General features: G+C 41.5%; 1 protein-coding gene across 2 annotated transcripts in view; it reads right to left on the reverse strand.

The window, feature by feature from the left end:
* Positions 1-21045, reverse strand: part of PAPPA (pappalysin 1) — a 461556-nt gene that overhangs the window by 49473 nt on the left and 391038 nt on the right. For both annotated transcript variants that reach the window (XM_073639720.1, XM_073639719.1), the window contains exon 14: positions 13228-13402. In XM_073639720.1, coding sequence (XP_073495821.1) covers positions 13228-13402 — 175 coding nt within the window. The remainder of the gene's footprint in view (positions 1-13227; positions 13403-21045) is intronic.

The raw sequence follows: 21045 nt of genomic DNA on the forward strand, positions 1-21045 counted from the left end.
GAGAGTACCCGATCCGCACTCCTTCAGTCGTCCGAGCGGATGAAGAGACACGCCGACAAAAAACGCCTGGATTCCCCACAATTTCGTCCCGGAGATAAAGTCTGGCTCTCATCCAAATATGTCCGGCTCAAGATTAATTCCTCGGTTCATCGGCCCACTGGAGGTTATCAAACAGATCAACCCGGTGGCCTATAAATTGAAACTCCCGGCCAACTTACGGATCCCTAACTCCTTCCATGTATCTCTTCTCAAACCCGTGGTACTTAACTCCTTTTCCAAGTCTACAGGTACGCCTCCTGCTCCGGTTTCTGCTGAAGACGAGTTTGAGGTAGAGAACATTCTGGCCACCAAAAGGGTAAGAGGAAAGACCTTTTTTCTAGTGGATTGGAAGGGGTTTGGTCCTGAGGAGAGAACATGGGAGCCCCGGGAGAACATCCATGCCCCTCTCATCCTTGCTAAATTTCTGTCTGGCCTAAAAAAGGGGGGGGGCCTAAAGGGGGGGGTACTGTAGCGTCGGCATCCCTGCCTCCTGCTAGGCAGGGAAACTGTTCCCCTCACCTCTCTGCTCTGTGCCCGGCGGCTTCCTCCCGCTCTGCTTGCAGCGCCCGCTCTCCCCCGGTCACTGTGCTTAGGGCGCGCGCGCGCTCCCCCTCTCTTAAAGGGGCCGCGCGCGTCGCCCTAAGGAGTCCCCGGCCAATGGCCGGAGGATCCCTCCATATATAAGGCACCTCCTCCAAAATGGAGGTGCCCGAGCAATGTTGTTGCACTGTTCACTACTCTGCTTCAGCCCTCAGGTCCCGTTTCCAGTTACCTGCCAGTTTCCTGCCAGTTTCCTGCCAGTTTGCTGTCTGATTCCTGCCTGTTATCCGCTTACCCATTTGCTAGCCTGAGGTCCGACGGTCTGCCTTCCGACTCCTGTCAGTCTGTCTATGGACCAGCTAACCTGCTCACCTGGGAGCGCTCATCTGCTACCTGCCTGTTAGCCTACCTGGAGGCTCCGCCGTTACGTGCTGTGACCACCTGCCAGTCCAGAGACTCTTGCCCGCTCACCTGGGAGCGCTCATCTGCTACCTGCCTGTTAGCCTACCTGGAGGCTCCGCCGTCACGTGCTGTGACCACCTGCCAGTCCAGAGACTCTTGCCCGCTCACCTGGGAGCGCTCATCTGCTACCTGCCTGTTAGCCTACCTGGAGGCTCCGCCGTCACGTGCTGTGACCACCTGCCAGTCCAGAGACTCTTGCCCGCTCACCTGGGAGCGCTCATCTGCTACCTGCCTGTTAGCCTACCTGGAGGCTCCGCCGTCACGTGCCGTGACCACCTGCCAGTCCAGAGACTCTTGCCCGCTCACCTGGGAGCGCTCATCTGCTACCTGCCTGTTAGCCTACCTGGAGGCTCCGCCGTCATATGCTGTGACCACCTGCTTATCCAGAGACTCTCGCCTGCTCACCTGGGAGCACTCATCTGCCATCTGCCTGCTAGCCTACTTGGAGGCTCAGCCGTCACAGGTCGTACCTGCCCGTTTACCCAGAGACTGTCCCGGTCACTTGCTGTGACCTCCTGCCCGTTTACCCAGAGACTGTCCCGGTCACTTGCCGTGACCTCCTGCCTGTTTACCCAGAGACTGTCCCGGTCACTTGCTGTGACCTCCTGCCCGTTTACCCAGAGATTGTCCCGGTCACTTGCCGTGACCTCCTGCCCGTTTACCCAGAGACTGTCCCGGTCACCTGCTGTGACTGCCTGCCTGTCTTCCCTGGTCGCCACCCGCTTCCTTACAAGGACCGCCCCCTTGTATAAGTTGCTCAGAGGTTCCGCCTCCCAGACCCGTTACAACATGCTTTTCATGTTTTTTTAAAAATAATAATAAAAAATAGTCTAAAGATTATCATTCTTGGTCATTTGTGATCAGGAAGAAAAAATCTTTGTAGGACACTACCTCTGACAGTGACACCATCAGTTTGAGTCAATTTCATCCTTCTGGTACTAAGACATGTGATGTGCCATATATTTCATTCTGACTCCTCACCACTAATACGCTTAACAGAGGCAAATGAACCAGTTGTGACCTACATTTGGTAGTATTACTGCTGGACAGCTGGTACTACAATTCAAAATCAATTGTAACTGTTGTAGATAACTCATTACCTTGTTATAGGTCAGTATTAGAGATAAGCAAATCTGTTGAAATGTGAATTTGCCAGGTTTGATTAATTTTTACAAAAAAATCTGCCTGCAGTGAATCGCAATACTGCAAAGCCTTGACTTGCCCTGAAAAAAAGATGTGTAACGCTCAGAAGTCTCCAATCTCTTTCAAATTCACTAATACAAACACAGTAATTTTAAAATGACCTTACCATAGAAATGAATCGTAACTCAGTAGCAACCAATAGCCCACTTAAAAACACAATACAATTGCAGATGTTTTTTTTTTTAAAAATAATAAAAAATCCAGTCCAAAAATGATCCTTCTTAATTATTTGTGATCAGGAAGAAACCTTCTTTGCCGAACATTGACTCAAACTGATGACGTCACTGTCAGAGGTAATTTGATCCTGTTGTGATTGAGGTGTGTGATGTGCCATATATTCCATTCTGACTCCTCCCCACTAATGCGCTTGACAGAGGCAAATGAGGCCAGTTGTGACCTTCATTTGCAGGTATTACTGCTGGACGGCCGGTACCAGTATTCGTGGTGGTGCATCTATTGGTGCTAGCAGTTGCCACATTCTTATGTTTTTATTCGCTCTCCACTGACTCGCCTATTGCCTCTGCCATTTTTTCTTTTAACAAACATTTTGTACAATATTATAATTCACTTTTGACCAACTTTTCAACCCCAATTAATAATGTAAGGCTAGGCTGCTTTACATCCAAAAAGCAAGCACCTACAGCAAGGTGCTCTATTGGTGTGGTGAGTACATTGAGACAGCTCAGTACTGCTGTGGAATATCTTCCTTATGTGCAATCATAGGACCAGCTTATTCTGAAAACTTAATTTAAAGCACAGTTACCCATTAAATGTTACAACGTTGTTGTTCTGAATTAGGTAATTATTCAGAAATTTCACTCCATAGTGCACACATTCTGCACCCGATGGCCCACAGGTATCAAGCAGATCAGTACATTGTGTCTCCATGTTTTCTCTTATCTACAATTTACGAGAAAGATTTTTTTTTCTATTGGGAGAATGTTCTCATTAATGAGTGATTCTGTGAGCTGCTTTCTATGCTTGTGCAGCTGAATTGCATATGCATGATCTTTCTTGGATATGTTATATTGTATCATGTGCCAGTTACAGTTTTTATTGTCTAACGCATAGTGTCTATTTGATTAACAGCCCCATAAGAGAACAACTGTTGTATCTATATCAAAATCCTGAATGCTCACTTGTTTTACACCGTGAACCATATGTTACTACATATTCCACAAATTAAATAATACTTAGATGTCAGACTCAAGTTAACAATGTTTAAATGGCAGATCTCATGCAAATGCAGGTTTACATATTAAATAAACTTCAACATTTATCACTAAGTTAATTGCCTCAAATTAGTTCTAGGTGGATCAGATCAGGGAGAATGGTTATTTGTTTGTGAATTTTGTAACATAGCATTAATTTTAAATGTACCAGCATATGACAAAGGAATGGCCGAAAGAAAAGAAATGAAGGTAAAGGATGAGCGGACCGTCCCGTGGAAGCTCGGATTCATCGGGTTTGACCAAACTTTAGTCCAATGTTCGGTTTGGGCACCAGAAATCTACCTGAACTTTAACCAGAACCCGAACCCCATAGAAGTCAATGGGGACCCAAACTTTGTTGTTGTAAAATGGTCTCTCTCTCTCCCCACTCTGAAGTCCCAACACTAAAACAGACTTCCGGGAGAAGTCCGAGTTGGAAGTTCAGCACCTGACACTAGATGTTCGGTAATAACCCGAACTTTAAAGTTCGAGTTCGCTCATCAGTAATGAAGGTCAATGCCCCCATCTAATTACCATTGGGATGCTGTGGAGGATTATGAATAGGGCTATGCATAGTTGAAGAAGTTGAAAAGAAATAAATAAAAGAATATATATAATGCTCGGCTTCTGCTCCAGGCATCGTCTATGGGGCTGCTGGAAATAGCCAGTCCCATACACAATGGATAGAATGGAGGGTGAGCATGCGCATCTCCATTTCATTCCGGACGCGGCTACAGAGCCCTGTTCTCTTGTTTCCAGAGTCCCAATTTTAGGATCAGGGGTATAAAACTTCCGGTGATCAGCAAGTTATCCTTTATTCTAAGGATAGGGGTTAACTTGATTTTTTTGGGGGATAACCCTTTAAATAATCTTTACATAGGCTAACTTTATAGTAAGGTCAGGCAGCGTAGGTGGCTGACTTGATCAACATTCATGAAGAGATAAAGGATTAAATTTATGGATTTGAAAGAAAAAAAACCCCAAAACAATATTGTCTCTAAATTTCTTAGTACAACCAATTCGATAATGTGTTCAAGCAGTTGATAATGCAGACTAATGACTGTTAGCGAGCAACTCTTTATTCAACAAATATCCTAATAATCTCCAGGACCAAGGGGTGAAGGTCCACATTCTACAGCTTCAGGCTTGGGCAGCAAGGAAGCTTCTTTTTCCCCTGGGTGTTTTATTGGCTCCACATCACCCCATAGGAGATCGAGAAGAAAGAAGTGGTCCAAGATTTGAGTTGAGTGGCTTGCTGAATTCACGATAAAATTAGCATTTACCAGAGAAATCCTTTTTGCGGTAGTCAGTCTGATTTAGAATCAAAAAATTGGAATGAGATGAAATAGAAATAACTGATATTCCGGAGTGCGAAATATCAGTTATGTGCGGAATTATCTACAAACCATTGTGGATAATACAATGTAACCTAACATAGAACCTCCTTTTCAGATCACTCGTTCGGTTTACTTCTAGTATTCTGCCATTCTTCTATTATAATGTGATACAAAAGATTCATCCATTATGAAATACTTACAGTATGTGGCTCACTATCCTGGATTAATTGATGAGGTGATGTGGTGAAACTCCTAGTACCCCAAGGTCTTCCATTCAAAGAATATTATTATTTTAGAAATATCTTTCAGTAGAGAAAGAACACATTCTTCTTTTCCAAAACATTTGTAAATATTTAAAAATCAGTATTAAAGCCCTGTTCACATCTCATTTTTTTCATCTGGCATATGCAGCATAATATCTATGCATCCAGCATATGTGCATACCCTTGGCTGGTATGCATCCGCATATCTTATTACCTTATTTCCTCTATTTAGGATTGCATTGCGTACCAGCTGAGCTTTTATTTATTTTTATAAAGTGTAATGAAGTAAAAAAAAAATGTTCTACGGGTACCATGTGGTACACATTTATTACTATAAATCTATAGGCAATTATGCCACTGAGTGCCAATAAAATGTTATGCCTTATATTAGAGGTATATGTGAGGGAATACTCTTGGAGAACACCTCTAAGTCTTGCAATCACATTTTGCATAGTCAGCCTTAGAGCCTTAGTTTAGATAAAAGATGTCTAGATCAGACTACCCAGGAGCAGTTACACTTATACTTGCAATAGATGAGTCCCGTGCACCACTCTGTTGTCCGTGCACGCTTGGTGCAACCCTCCAAAGGTGGTAGCAATACAGAGAAATCCAAGAACCAGGGCACCAGACGTCCTCCTTTTGGTGACTATTCATACAAAAAAATCACAACGTTTCAGCCACACAGAGCCTTTATCAAGCCGGAAAAATGCATATCTCTCTTTTTTATGGCTTGATAAAGGCCCTGTGTGGCCGAAACGTTATGATTTTTCTGCACCAATCAAGTTACCAAAAGTAGGACATCTGGTGCCCTGGTTCCTGATTTTCTCTACCCAGTAGTGGATACAGACAGAAGAGACCCCTGTATAAGAACAATAAATGGGCTCTTAGCAGTCCAATAGCTCCTCAAAATGCACAATTCTCCCTGCTTGGAGGTAGTAGTGGCCCCCTTATCTCTTGGGCCCCTGTGGGGTTGTCCAGGTTGCACCAATGGTATGTCCATCACTGAGACTACCCCTTTCAGGAATTAAACAGCACTTAATTTTGGAACTAATTAGATAAAAAATAAAAATGTTTTTAAAAGTTGGCTTTCATGGTAAGTCTGGTGTTTGAGACTGAATATGTAGAGTCGACAAAGAAAAGAGTGGGAGAAAAAGTATAAAGCCTGGATCCTGCAAAATCATGTTGACAAATTAATGTTTTGCTAATATATTCTTTAAGGGGCTTGTCCTCTTTCACCAAATCATCAGAGCATAAGCAGAAGCACAGAGATCAATGACTGGCTGCAGTGCTGTCAACGTCATGTCACCACTGCTGCCAAACAACAAAGAACTAGCAGCATTGAAGAGACAGTGCTGGACTCAGGAAGGTTAAGTAAAGCTTGTTTGTTATATTTTACCTAACTGAGCCTGTGGTTATAAATTTGATAAAAGCAAACAATCCCTTTAAGCAACCCTTTAAAGAGGACCTTTTACCAGTTTGAGCATGTTAATCTGGCTACATCATTGATTAGTGGTCGCAGAACTGAATAAAATGTTTCTTTTTTAATTGTATAATTTCTCATCTCCCTTGTGGAGATATCGGTTTGTAAAGTTTAGATTCTAATTTATGCTATATAAGCCCATTGGGGGTGTTAGCAGGAATTCCTCTCTGGGGCTGATGTTTCCCCTGCATGATATTGACCAATCATAAGCAGGAGGCGTCATGCAGAGGAAAAACAAGAACATGCCCCTGAGAAGCTTAGAACAGGCTTTATCTGTGTAAGACATGTAATGATACACAGCCAGTGGCATAACTTCAACCTCTTGGGCCCCATTGTCAAATCTCCAACTGGGCCCCTAACTATTATGGGTCTTTTAATAGTATTGGTCTTTTCACATGGGCCAAAGGGAATTTTTGGGTCCTTTCCCCTAGGCTCCAGTGCCCGGGTGCAGTTGCAATCACTGCACCTATTATTACACCTCTGCATCACTTCTGCAGCTTTCATCTCTTGCCAGTCAGTGTGGGGAGAGGGGTGAACAGCAGAGCTGACAGTGAAAACTTCAAGAGGTATGACACAGAGCTCTATGTTACTCTACATAGTAGTTGTATAAACCATGCAGGACAGTGGGGCTGTGTGTTATTACATGTCTCACACAAAAAAAGCCTCTTCTAAGCTTTTCTTGGGGCGTGTTCTTTTTTCCTCCTGCATGATGCCTCCTGCTTATGATTGATCAATGTCATACAGGGGGAAAAGGTAACTCCCACCCCCCCACCCAGAGAAAAATCTCTAGTAAGTTACTCATATGAATGGGGTCCGTGTTCAGGTTCGGGTACTGTTCGAGTACCTGACCCCAAACTTTTAATAAACTGTTCAGTCTTCGACTCAATTAGCCGAACCCGAACAGTCACAGGTTCGCCCATCACTACTAGTAAAACCACCTTGAGCTTAGCATAAATTGGAATCTAAACTTTACAACCTATTAATCGTATCTCCACAACGGAGGTGAGAAATTAAAAAATAAAAACAAAGTTTTGTACAGCTCTGCAGCCAGTATTCCATGATGTGACCAGTATAAAAAGCTCAAACTGGTGAAAGATCCTTTTTAAGAGATGCCAATGAATTTTACACCACCTTGTATTTCACCATGTTGTCACAGGTCGTATGTAACAGTAATAGTAATAATTTGTAGCAGTACATTTATTATGCAGGTGTTGTAGAAGGGTCTTTTCTTTAGGCATCCTCAGCACCATGACCCAGTCCAGACTGCTACATAAGGACCCCTCTTAATTAATCAGTATTACTATAAACGGTCATTCATGTGGGTCTTGAATACTTGTTTTCTTGGAAGCTGAGAAGTGGTGTTGATCAAGCAGTGAAATGCCCGTGTGCTCGGTACTCGAATCGTGCAGGTCGGACTCTCGGACGTACTAGACTCAAGTAGTGAGCATAATGGAAGTGAATGGCAAACTTAAACATTTTTACAGAGGATGGAAAAATTCTCTCTATCTCAGAATCCGAGCATTCCATCACCACATGATACTCGGCACTGCTAGGTTAAGCGGCGGGGTTAACCTAGTAGTGAGCAGTGCCGAGTATGCTTATTGAGTATCGAGCAATACCGAGCACACTCACCCAACACTACCGGGCACCATTGAAGCTAAGATATACATTGGAGAAGTTTGATACCAAGTAATTTAATCATTTATTACAGAATAGAATCACGGGTGGAATATCTACAGCACTTTCACTTTTTTGTGTTATTGCCTCCATAACTTTAGATTTCCAGAGAAAATACAACGAAAAAGAGTGACTTTTTTTGATCCGTACAATGTTTATTTCTATGATGACTTGGAACTTCCCACACATTCATGATATGGAACGTTTTTTAGATTTTAAGCGAGATGCAGATAAACAGGGAGTAAATGAGATAGAATTGAAATGTATTTCAGTCCTAACCAACATTCCACGCCCGGACGAGTATTTCCACACTAACCGTTTTGATAATACAGAAGTACCAGGAATAGGGTGAAAGGGACAGTGGTCGCTTATTACAAACTGTGTCACCCACAACATTTCCGAACAATAGCAGTCAAAAGTCACATTGTGTTTAAGGGCAATTATGGCTGAACAAGAAGAATTTCACCAATCCAAACAGCATTCTTTGAATGTTCTGCATATGTATGAGTCACCTAATCCTCGTAGGGAAGGAGGATTACACATACTGTACAGAGGAAGAGCATTTACAATGTTTCTTAAAGGAAAAGAAAAGCTAAGCTTTAACACTCCATCCACAAGTCAAAGGTCTTAAAGGGTTTGTCCCATTTTTGCAGCCCACTGACTATTGATTTATTAATTTATTACTCTCATTTACATAGCACAATCATATTCCTTGGTACTTTATCAGCCCACTTTTCTGGTTTCAGAAGCTGAAAATTCTTGCAATGATCTGTGATCACAAGTGGAAACTGAAATTGGATGCACATTTCCTTGCAAGAAAAACGTGGTCTTATGTGGCGTGTATTCAAATAAATAAGTGCCCATAAAACACATAGATACTTTGCAGAAGCTTATTAAAAGAAAACTGTCATCAGGTAGGGGCTGAGACACTGATTTCAGCGATCTGTCACTTATTAGGCTGTTTGCTGTAGTTTCAATACAATCAGTGTTTTATCAGCAGGAGACTATCACTGCCGGATTAGCTGTCCTAACGCCTCCTGGTCCAACCACGCCCCCACCACTGATTAGCAGCTTACTGTCAATATACAATGTACAAAAAAACCCTGCTAATCAGGGGTGTAGGCCGGGTCAGCGTTCTGAGCACTACTCCCTGCCACATCTAATCACAATTGCTGCACCCAGTAAACTAAGTAATACATCGCTGGAATCAGGGTCTCTGCCTGGTGCTGTTTTAAGATGTGAAAGCAAAATCCTAGTGACAGATTCCCTTTAACTGGGTTCTTTACAAGGGAATCCCTAACGTCCTAGTGGGACCACTCCTTTACTTCAGACTTGGAATATGATATTTGACTTTGCATCTTTATTTTATAATATGTTTTTAATCTCTGACTTCACAGAAATCTTTTGTCATTTTTTTTAAATTTGACATTTTGTGTGGAACACTTAGATTATGGAAAGCACTTAATTCATAGGTTGTTATAAAGGCCCGTGTCGTAAATTATAACAAGAAAAAAATAAGAGACTTTCTATTAATTATCTATTACAATGAAAATATTTATTATGTAGCGTAACCCACGGAGAAATGTAGCGTAAGATGTGAAAAAACAAACATTTTCAGCTTGTGCAGATGATTATTCTCATGATTTCATTAAGTCAAATTTAATTTAGCCTATAAGGCTAAGGAGAAAGACCAACAATAATTATTTGTTTTCCAAGAGAGCAAATACTTAATTCGATTTTTTTTTTCCAAATGATATTAGAATTTTTATTATCTGTAAAATCAGTCATATTCCTCTAGTCCAGAATAGTTTCCTGGAAATCCCGCTGGTCTGGCAGGTACTTAAACAATTAGTCCCAAACATGATTTTAAAAAGGAATTACTTTTCTTTAAAACCAATGTTCAAAGATGTGTAAAATGATAAAATAAATAGATTTCCCTGCTCCTCCTCTTCCCTCTATGGCTATGTTCACACATGGTGGGTTTTTACAGCGTTTTTGTGCAGATTTTTATACAAATTTTCAGCTGTGTTTTCCAGTACCAGCAAAGTCTATGAGAAACCAGAATTCTCTGTTCACACATCATAATTTTTGTTGTAGCATATTTTATGCCTTGGTTGGGTTTTTGAAAAATAGAGCATGTCACTTCTATCAGCGTTTTTCAGCATTTTTTTCACCCATAGGAAGTAAGGGGTAGTGAAAAATGCTGAAAAAAACATGATGTGTGAACAGGTTTTGCGGCGTTTTTGAATGAAAATAAGCAAGTAAAACAGTTTGTGAAACGTTTATTTTTGTGATTTTACCATCTTGTCTTGGTCACTGAGATGGTTGTTTGTATTAGGAGAGTTTAATTAAATTACTGATTGTAAACATTAGCTGAGCTACATGTGAGATTGAACAATATCTGTGGCTCAGGGAGGTGTGAAATTGAACAATGCCCTGAGCAACTGAATGGCAGATCCCATAGTGAGAAAGTAAATAGTGTAATAGAACCCGAACTTCCACAGGTCCACTCATCCCTAGTGGTAACATGTTTAAAGGGAATCAGTCATCAGTTTTTTCTATGTAATCTTAAAGCACCATAAAGAAGGGGCAGGGACCCTGATTCCAGCAATATGTCACTTACTGGTCTTTGTGTTTCTGTTTCAATACAGTGTTTTGTCAGCAGGAGGTTATCACCACAGGACAAGGTGCCTCCTGGTCCACTCACATCCCCATCACTGATTAGCAGCTGTCTGTCAATGTGTGCAGAAATCTACCAATCAGTGTTGTGGGCAGGGTTATACAGGGCTCAGTATTCTGAGCTCTGCTAGATCAGCAGCAGAGAAAACTGTGATTCTATAAGAAGTGCAGCACCCAGTAACTAAGTAATACATTGCTGGAATCAGGGTCCCTGCCCCTAAATCATGCTGCTGTCAGATTACATAGAAGCAAAAACCTGCTGACATATTTCCTTAAGAGGGAACCTGTCATCAGAACTTTATACTCCAAATGTATGGCATGTATTCAATGACTTGTCAGTCAGAGAAAGGCAAAAGAGTTGTAAGTGCATTGTGCCCACCCACTGCACTTGCGGCTCATTAGCATACAGTTTCAACAATGGATTTCTCTAAAACAGCAAAACGGATTTCTACAAGAAATGTAAGGATTTAAAGCTCCTTTGCATACAAGCCATTAGTTTGGGGTATAAGATCCTGATGACAGGTTCTCTTTAAAATAAGTTGAAGGGGTTTGTTTCAAGATTTTTGTTCAAAACTGTAGGAAGCTGAACTATACGTGAATGTCAGTGCTTTTATTAAGATGACTTAGCTTGATTGGAGAATGTGTGCTTAAACCCTTAGCCATGGACTTCAGAAGCTTGGACTTAGCCATGGACTTCACAAGCTTGGACTTAGCCATGTACTTCACAAGCTTGGACTTAGCCTTGGACTTCAGAAGCTTGGACTTAGCCATGGACTTCACAAGCTTGGACTTAGCCATGTACTTCACAAGCTTGGACTTAGCCTTGGACTTCAGAAGCTTGGACTTAGCCATGGACTTCAGAAGCTTGGACTTAGCCATGGACTTCACAAGCTTGGACTTAGCCATGGACTTCACAAGCTTGGACTTAGCCATGGACTTCACAAGCTTGGACTTAGCCATGGACTTCACAAGCTTGGACTTAGCCTTGGACTTCACAAGCTTGGACTTAGCCATAGACTTCAGAAGCTTGGACTTAGCCATGGACTTCAGAAGCTTGGACTTAGCCATGGACTTCACAAGCTTGGACTTAGCCATGTACTTCACAAGCTTGGACTTAGCCATGGACTTCACAAGCTTGGACTTAGCCATGTACTTCACAAGCTTGGACTTATCCATGGACTTCACAAGCTTGGACTTAGCCATGGACTTCACAAGCTTGGACTTAGCCATGGACTTCACAAGCTTGGACTTAGCCATGGACTTCAGAAGCTTGGACTTAGCCATGGACTTCAGAAGCTTGGACTTAGCCATGGACTTCAGAAGCTTGGACTTAGCCATGGACTTCACAAGCTTGGACTTAGCCATGGACTTCAGAAGCTTGGGTTCACGGGCTAATTTCAGTTTGGATTTTTTCAGCAATTAGAAATGTTGAAATCAATGAACTACTAAAGGTGGTATTACTGCATTATTGAACCGCAATGGATATACGTGAATTCTTACATTAGCATAGATGGATACTGTAGCAATGGTAGTGTCTACAAGGCTCTGCATCATCCCGTGAGGTCTAGTAACTAGGACTCATGAGATTTCATGACATATGTCGTGATGCAACGTCACCTAGTAAATGCCAGGGGCACCCAAAATATCTTTACTGAGATTGCCAGACACAGAAGTGAAGACTGGCTGCCAAGGGGGATCGGAGTGTGTGGTGGACCAACATATATCTAGATGCCATAAAAAAATGGAGGGACAAGGGACAGGTTGTAAAATGAATGGATCACCAGGACTCTACTAAGTCAAACTGAAATTAGGGATTAAATTGCGAAAAGTATATGTAGATATTGATGAAGGTTAGTGGCTCTCAGAATCCCACAATATATCAGATCAACTTCTGGTGTTTCAATTGAAGTAGAAGTTCTCTTCTACTGACAGAGGCTGACAATGTTATGGTTGACAAGGCGGCTGACCATTGTGGCCATGTGTTGTGCTTCTAGACTCATATCGGCACGCTTGTGTATGACCCCCTCACTATAGAGTGATACATTAGTTTCCTTCAATAAGGTAGAGGTATTCATTTTACATTATACTGTATATATTACATGATGCCTAATGACCAAACTAGCAGCACTATATGGATCTATGATGATGGAGCTGTTGGTTTCAGTCAATAGACGTGAGGTTGGACTGAAATTTTTGGCCATAATATAGACACCAGAAATGCCCCCATGATCGGCCACTGCGAAGCCGGAAAAATGTGTTGAGCAAATTACAGCATTACAATTGATAAAAACATAAAAATCAATCCCATATATACATAAAAAAGCTTCTCTACCAACCTGTGATTTTAGGATGGCGTCGTGCCTGTGACTCCTGTGTATTTTCAGCCTGTAACCAGTATGGCAGGTCACCTCACACTGTGCCCCATTGTAGAGTCCATTTGTATAGTTCAGCGCAGCATTTTCGATCTTTAACTCTTGACAGTCAGTATCCTCGCAAGAATAATGAACGCAGCTGCCAAGAAGAGGGAGTAGAAAATGATTCCAATGTGCCACAAACCATCACTCCGATTGCTTTAAAAGATGGTGACGTCAAAAATGAAATATCACATACGATGTATTGTACAACAGAACTTTTCCACAAATAAAAGAACATATAGGCAAAGGAAAATAAATATAGGGGTAAATGGTTAAAAAAAAAAAAAGCGCGGCATAACTGGTGGTGGCAGGTACTAATAAAGCAAAAGAAGGATATCTCTTGAATACTGGCCTTTGGCAGAAGACAGAAAAATCCTAGAGAACAATCAAGAAATACATTGACTCCCTGACAAACAATTTCTTTAATGATGCTTTTGAGCATATCAGCGCAACTTTATGTCCTGCACTTTGGTCCACAATTGTGGAGGTAGCTCAGGAGCTCAGCCACCTCCACATATGACAGATACCGGATATGTTACATTGCCGGCATTTGTATCTAACACCAGTATCTGAAGCTAATCTCCGATTGCTGCTGTTAACGATTTAGATGCTGCTGTCAATCTCTGATGGTGGCATTTCACGACATCATTGACGGTACTAGTGCGCGCAAGCTCCCACCAGACACCTAAAATGTGAGGCACCAATGGGTTACCATGCAGCAAAGGGTCTGCTGAGGCCCCCTTGAATGCCATCTTAGTACTCCTGTGAAGCCCAGCCACTGGATAAGTTTCCTAGCAGACCAACGTGTTGTAGTATATAGAAGTGATTGGATGATTGCAAGTTCATGTCCCATAGGGCAGGGTTCCCAACTCCAGTCCTCAAGGCTCATCAACAGGTCATGTTTTCAGGATTTCCTTAGTATTGCACAGGTGATTCAATTATTGGCTGTGCATGTAATGTAATTATCACCTGAGCAATACTAAGGAAATCCTGAAAACATGACCTGTTGGTGAGCCTTGAGGACTGGAGTTGGGGAACCCTGCTCTAGGGGAACTGAAAAAAAGTAAATAAAATATTTTTAAAAAATATTTAATAAATTATAAGTATTCAAATCACCCCAAATTTTCTCCCATTAACAATAAATAAATGTAAAAAATAAAAAAGAAACACAAAATATAAATTTAATTAAAACATATTAAATTATGTAACAAAAAAAATTCCAGAGTTGCATTTTTTCAGTCAAATCTTCCCCCCAAAAATGAAATAAAACACTATCAAAATATCATATGTATCCCAAATTGGTATTAATGAAAATGTCAGCTCACCAAGCAAAAAACAAATCCTTAGACAACTGCATCCACGGCTATGGGTTTGGGAAAATGAAAACACAAAACTACACTTTTTTTTCAAACATCTGAATTTTTTTTTAAACCTAAATAAATAAGAAAAAAAGTATACAAGAGATATCGCTGTAATCATACTGACTTGGAAAATCATGTTGACAGGTTATTTTAAAATAACAGTAAAAACAAAACCCCAAAAACAAGGCAGAGTTGCGTTTTTTTCATCACTTGGACTGGATAGACTAATACCATGGATATCTGCTATCTGGACTTTTCAAAAGAATTTGATAGAGTGCCACATAAAAGTTTATTATTACATAAAATGAAAGCAATGGGACTAGGGGAATATATCTGTAATTTGGTTAACTGTCTCAGTGATCGGAAACAGAAGATGGAACACACTCGGATTGGGTCACAGTTAACAATGGAATACCACAGGAGTCAGCATTAGGCCTTCTTTTTAACATATTTATTAATGATCCTGTAGAGTACATACATAGTAGAATTTCAATATTTGCAGATGATACTAAACTTTCCAAGGTAATAAACCCAGAGGAGGATAATTTAATACTACAAAAAGATCTATGTAACCTGGGAGCTTGGGCTGAGAAATGGCAGCTGAAGTTGAGTGTAGATAAATGTCAGGTCATGCACTTGGGCTGAAGAAATAAAATGTATAATTATGTACTAAATAGTAAAATACTGGGTAAAACTGTAACTGAACAAGACTTGGGAGTATGGGTGGATGCCAAACTCAACTTTAGTGACCAGTGCCAGACAGCTGCTGCCAAATTTTATGGAGTAAATATATTTCCAAAGGGGTTGTTGACATGAAATTCTCACTAGATGTCAGAAACAACCCAACCTATGCACACAGGCAAAGAAATCAAACCATAGATGTCCATAAATTGTTATGTGCAATAATGAGAAATGACACAGGGAAAAAGTATTGACCACACTTACTGAATTTTATTTAATGCTTCGTATAAAAGCCTTCATTGATGACGACAGCTTCAAAATGCCTCCTGTATGGAGAAACTAGTCGCATGCATTGCTCAGGTGTGATTTTGGAACAATCTTCCACACAAACACTCTTCACATCCTGAAGGTCCCATGGGCTCCTTCTGCGAATTCTAAACTTTAGTTCCTTTCAAAAATTTTCTATTGGATTCAGGTCAGGTAATTGGCTGGGTCATTCTAACAGCTTTATTTTCTTTCTCAGAAACCAATTGAGAGTTTCCTTGGCTGCGTGTTTGGAATCATTGTCTTGCTGAAATGTTCACTCTATAGTCGTCTTCATCCTAATGGTAGATGGCAGCAGATTTTTATCAAAAATGTTTCTGTACATTTGTCCATTTATCCCTACTTCAATTATATGAAGTTTGCCAGGGCCTTATGCTGAAAAACAGGCCCACACCTCCCATCTCCAAACTTCACTGTTGGTATGGTGTTCTTGGGGTAATGTGCAGTGCCTTATGGCCTCCAAAAATGGAGTGTATTATGACATCCAAAGAGTTCAATTTTGGCCTCATATGACCAGACTATATTCTCCCAGTATTTCACAGGCTTGTCTAAATGTTATAGTGCAAACTTTAAATGTGCTTGAACATGCTTTTTGTTCAGCAATGGAGTATTGCATAGTAAGCATGAATACAGGCCATGAAGATTGAGTGCATTACTTATTGTTTTCTTTGAAACAATTGTACCTGCTGATTCCAGGTCTTCCTGTAGTTCTCCATAGTTGGTACTTGGCTCTTAGACAACTCTTGTGATCATTATTTTCACTTCTGTCTGAAATCTTGCGGGGAGCACCTGGTCATGGCCAGTTTATGGTGAAATGATGTTCTTTCCACTTCTGGATTATGGCCCCAACAGTGCTCACTGGAGCCTTCAGTAGTTCAGAAATTCTTCTGTAACCAATGGCATCATTAGGCTTTGCAACAATAAGATTGCGAAGGTCTTGAGACAGCTCACTGGTTTTACCCATCATAAGTTGTTTCTTGTGTGGCACCTTGGTAATGAGACACCTTTTTATAGGCCATCAGTTGAACCAGCTGATATTATTTTTCACTAAGTGGCAGGATTGTTTTCTAATTACTGATAGATTTCATATGGTGTCAGGACTTTCCACGGGTTTTAACACCTCCCTTTTTTCATGTGTTCAATACTTTCCCAGTATTAAACATAACAATTTATGGACATCTATAGTGACTTCTTTGCATGTGTGGATTGGATAGGTTGTTACCGACATCTGATGAGAATTTCATGTCAATAGCACTTTTTAAAATATATTTACTTCGAAAATTGGTGACATGCTCAATACTTATTTCACCCACTATATACAGTATTTATATACAGTTCTTTGGGACACGAAACCCGTCTCCTTCCTGAGCAGTATGATGTCTGGACATTCCCATCTTGTTTGTACTTGCGTATAATTGTTTGTACAGATGAACGAGGCACATTCGAGTATCTTGAAATTGTACCCAAGGATGAGCCAGACTTGTGTAAGTCCACAATTCTCTTCCTGATATCTTGACTGATTTGCTTAGACTTTCCCATGATGCTTCACAAAGAAGCAGTGTGTTTAAGGTGTGCATTAAAATACATCCACAGGTGTGTCTCGAATTAAGTTAGATGTTGTCAAAAAAACTATCAGAAGCTTCCAAACACATGACATCATCATATGGGGAGTCCAGAATTGTTTAAAGGCATAGTAATCTTAGTGTATGTAAACTTTTGACTTTGCAGTAAGTAATAAAAATGCCTTAAAATATTCTCTCTCTCTCATTATTCTCTCTCATTTGTCAAATATCAAAAATGATGGTAATCCTAATTGACCTAAAATGGGAAAGGTTTATTCTAATTTGATGTCAGATATTGAGAAAAACATGCAGATGTGTCTTTTTATATAGTGTATGTAAACTTCTGGTTTCATATATACATATATTATATCTGCAGTCCTAGGGTCCCGTGTTCAAATCCCACCCCAAGGACATCATTGTATAACATTGTATGCTCTCCCCGTGTTTGTGTGGGTTTCCTCCGCGTTCTTTGGTTTCCTCCTACAGTTTAAAAACATACTGATAGGGAATTTATATTGTGAGCCCTAATGGAGACAGTAATAGTAATATCTATAAAAAATGCTGCGGAATATGTTGGCCGTATACAAGCGAGTAAAATAAATAAATAAAATATCTCGTGTGAAGCATATGTTTTCTTGCGTTTTACTACTTGATTTATTTTAAGGCAACAGAAGTAAAGATTCTCCAGAGTAGATCACTATAATATCTGTCATTTGAGCACAGTGATTTTTTTTTTTCTTTATTACTTTGTGTTTTTTTTGCTATCCTGGAACTGTTTCTACATCTGGAATGTCAGCTGTACAGACGGTAATGCTGACTAAGCTGAAATGCTCCCTGGGTCAGAGCACATCCATGAGGAATATGAAGAACACTGTCTAATAAAGAAAAAAACTATTTGGCCAAAGAAGGAACAGCATTTTACTTAAGCTAGTGGTTGCAGGTGATATCACTGAATTCCCAGGTGCAGTTTTCCTCATAAGAAAGTGTAGTACAGGTGGAAGTTCAAGGCTGAAAGAAAAACATTGCCTATTAGCGTCCTCATATGCCCTCAGAATACATCCAGATGGCTCCCAGGTATTTTTGTACATTTACTGTGAAGATAACATTTCCTGTCCTATAAAACATGTTTTTTTATCTAAAATCTTCCTAAAAGAGAACTTAATTTTCAAGAAAATATTTTACATATTTGATCATATATAATTTTGACAACAGCCGTTTCGCACCAAGCAGTTGCTTCTTCCTGGTCCCAACAGCACCAGGTTGGGCCCAGGAAGAGGCGACTGCTCAGTGCGAAACGGCTGTTGTCCACACACAGCAGTATACCATATTCTGCCACACTGTCATTTTTACTCATTTGGAATAAAGTCTTCCGACCTTTTATGCATGGGTGAGTGTCGCAATTTCATTCCTTCTTTCTACAATCATTTTGCATTTACCGTATATTCCGGCGTATAAGACGACTTTTGAAGACTGAAAAATCTTCTGTCTAGTCTGGGGTCGTCTTATACGCCGGTAATGCTTTTGAACTTTCAGAAATTGACATGCGGGGATACTCTGGGGGTGTTAATAAGCTGCCGTGGCCGTATCCCTGCCATGTCGGAGTTAATATAAGGTGGAGGGAGTTAAAATACGGCGGCGGTAGGTCCAGATAGTCAGCGCTTCTGTGCTGAAACGGACACATCGCTGCGTATTCCCAGCTCCGGACACAGCGCAGGGCTTCTGTGCCGACAGCTTTCACTTGTCACAGAAGCGCTGCGCTGTGTCCGGAGCAGGGAAGTTCGCATCGCTTCTGTGACAATATATGAAAAGCCGGCAATTCAGCAGCGGCATAAGCCGGCACCCGACAATTTAGAATAGAAAGAATAGAGCTTCACACATAGATTATATAGATAGAAACATGTCAGTCACATATATATGAAGTACAGTGACAGTATTGCTTACTGTACTTGTCATTTAGTGTAAAGGATTTATTAAAACAAATAATAGTGTTTTCATGCACTGTCTCTTTAAAAAAGCCGGCCGGCATTTCAGCATCTGTACCCGACAATTTAGAACAGAAAGATAGAGCATCACACATAGATTAGATAGATAGAAACATGTCAGTCACATATATATGAAGTACAGTGACAGTGCTGGTTACTGTACTTGTCATCTAGTGTTAAAATAACGGATTTATTAAAAAAAAAATTGGCGTGGGGTTCCCCTTAATTTTAGTCTCTAGCGGAGGTTAAGCAGACAGCTGGGGCAGATGTTTGAAGCCTGGGAAGGGGGTAATACCCACGGAGCTTCCCAGGCTACTAATATCAGCCCCCAGCTGAACACCTAGCCTTTACTAGCTATTAAAATGGGGGATCCCAAAAAAATGACGTGGGGTCCCCCCTATTTTAATAGCTAGCAAAGGCTAGGCAGACAGCTGGAGGCTGATATTAATAGCCCAGGAAGGGAGCCATGAATATTGGCCCCCTCCCAGGCTAGAAACACCAGCCGTCAGCCGCCCCAGAAATGGCGCATTCATAGGATGCGCCAATTCTGGCACTTAGCCTCGCTCTTCCACGCTGCCCTGTAGCGGTGGCAGGGGGTAATAGGGCTGGGGTTGATGTCAGCTTATAATGCCAACTGACATCAAGCCCAGGTTAGTAATGGAGAGGCGTCTATAAGACACCCCCATTACTAACCCCATAGTCAAAGTTAAAAAAAACACAAACACCCAGAATAAACTCCTTTAATTGAAATAAAGACACAAATCTTTATTGTTCTAAATTAAACCATACTTACCATCACGCCCATTCCAGCTGAAGCCAACGATCTCCTGCAATAAAAGAAAAATAATAAAGCAACCTCATCCTTACCTCTCCATGGTTCCCAGGACGGGTCCAGCTCTGCTACATCGAGATGACAGGCTGGACCGCAGCAGAACGCTGCCATCCAGCCTGTCATCCCGCAGACACTGAGAAGCGCAGGCATGCTTGCGCTCCTCAGTGTCTGACTGTGACGGCATCCAGATGAGCCGACAATGAACTCAGCTCACCTCCTGGACGTCCGTCACTGACAGCGTGGGAAACTTTTACTGCGCATGCGGGAAGCAGGAGAATTTTCCCACGCTGTCAGTGACGTGCATGAGGTGAGCTGAGTTCATTGGACATGATCTCGGCTCATCTGGATGCCGTCACAGCCAGACACTGAGGAGCGCAAGCAAGCCTGCGCTTCTCAGTGTCTGCGGGATGACAGGCTGGATGGCAGCGTTCTGCTGCGGTCCAGCCTGTCATGTGAATGTAGCAGAGCTGGACCGGTCCTGGGAACCATGGAGAGGTAAGGATGAGGTTGCTTTATTATTTTACTTTTATTGCAGGAGATCGTTGGCTTCAGCTGGAATGGGCGTGACTGTAAGTATGGTTTAATTTAGAACATTAAAAAATTGTGTCTTTATTTCAATTAAAGGACTTTATTCTGGGTGTTGTGTTTTTTTTAATTACTTTACTAGAAATTCATGGTGGTCATGTCTAATATTGGCGTGACCCCATGAATTTCGGGCTTAGGGCCAGCTGATAATGCCAAGCTGGCCCTAACCCCTTTATTGCCCAGTGAGCCACCGCACCAGGGCCCTGGATGAGTTGGGTACAGCGCCAGAAGATGGCGCTTCTATGAAGGCGCCATTTTCCGGGGTGGCTGCGGACTGCAATTTGCAGCGGGGGGGGCCCAGAAAGCTTGGGCCTCCCTGCGCTGCAGATTCCAGCCCCCAGCTGCCTAGTTGTACCTGGCTGGACACAAAAATAGGGCGAAGCCCCACGTATTTTTTTTTTTAATTATTTCAT

Source organism: Phyllobates terribilis, unplaced genomic scaffold, assembly GCF_046119375.1.
Source record: "Phyllobates terribilis strain yellow unplaced genomic scaffold, ASM4611937v1 Scaffold_7__3_contigs__length_470593459, whole genome shotgun sequence".
Classification (NCBI taxonomy): domain Eukaryota; kingdom Metazoa; phylum Chordata; class Amphibia; order Anura; family Dendrobatidae; genus Phyllobates; species Phyllobates terribilis.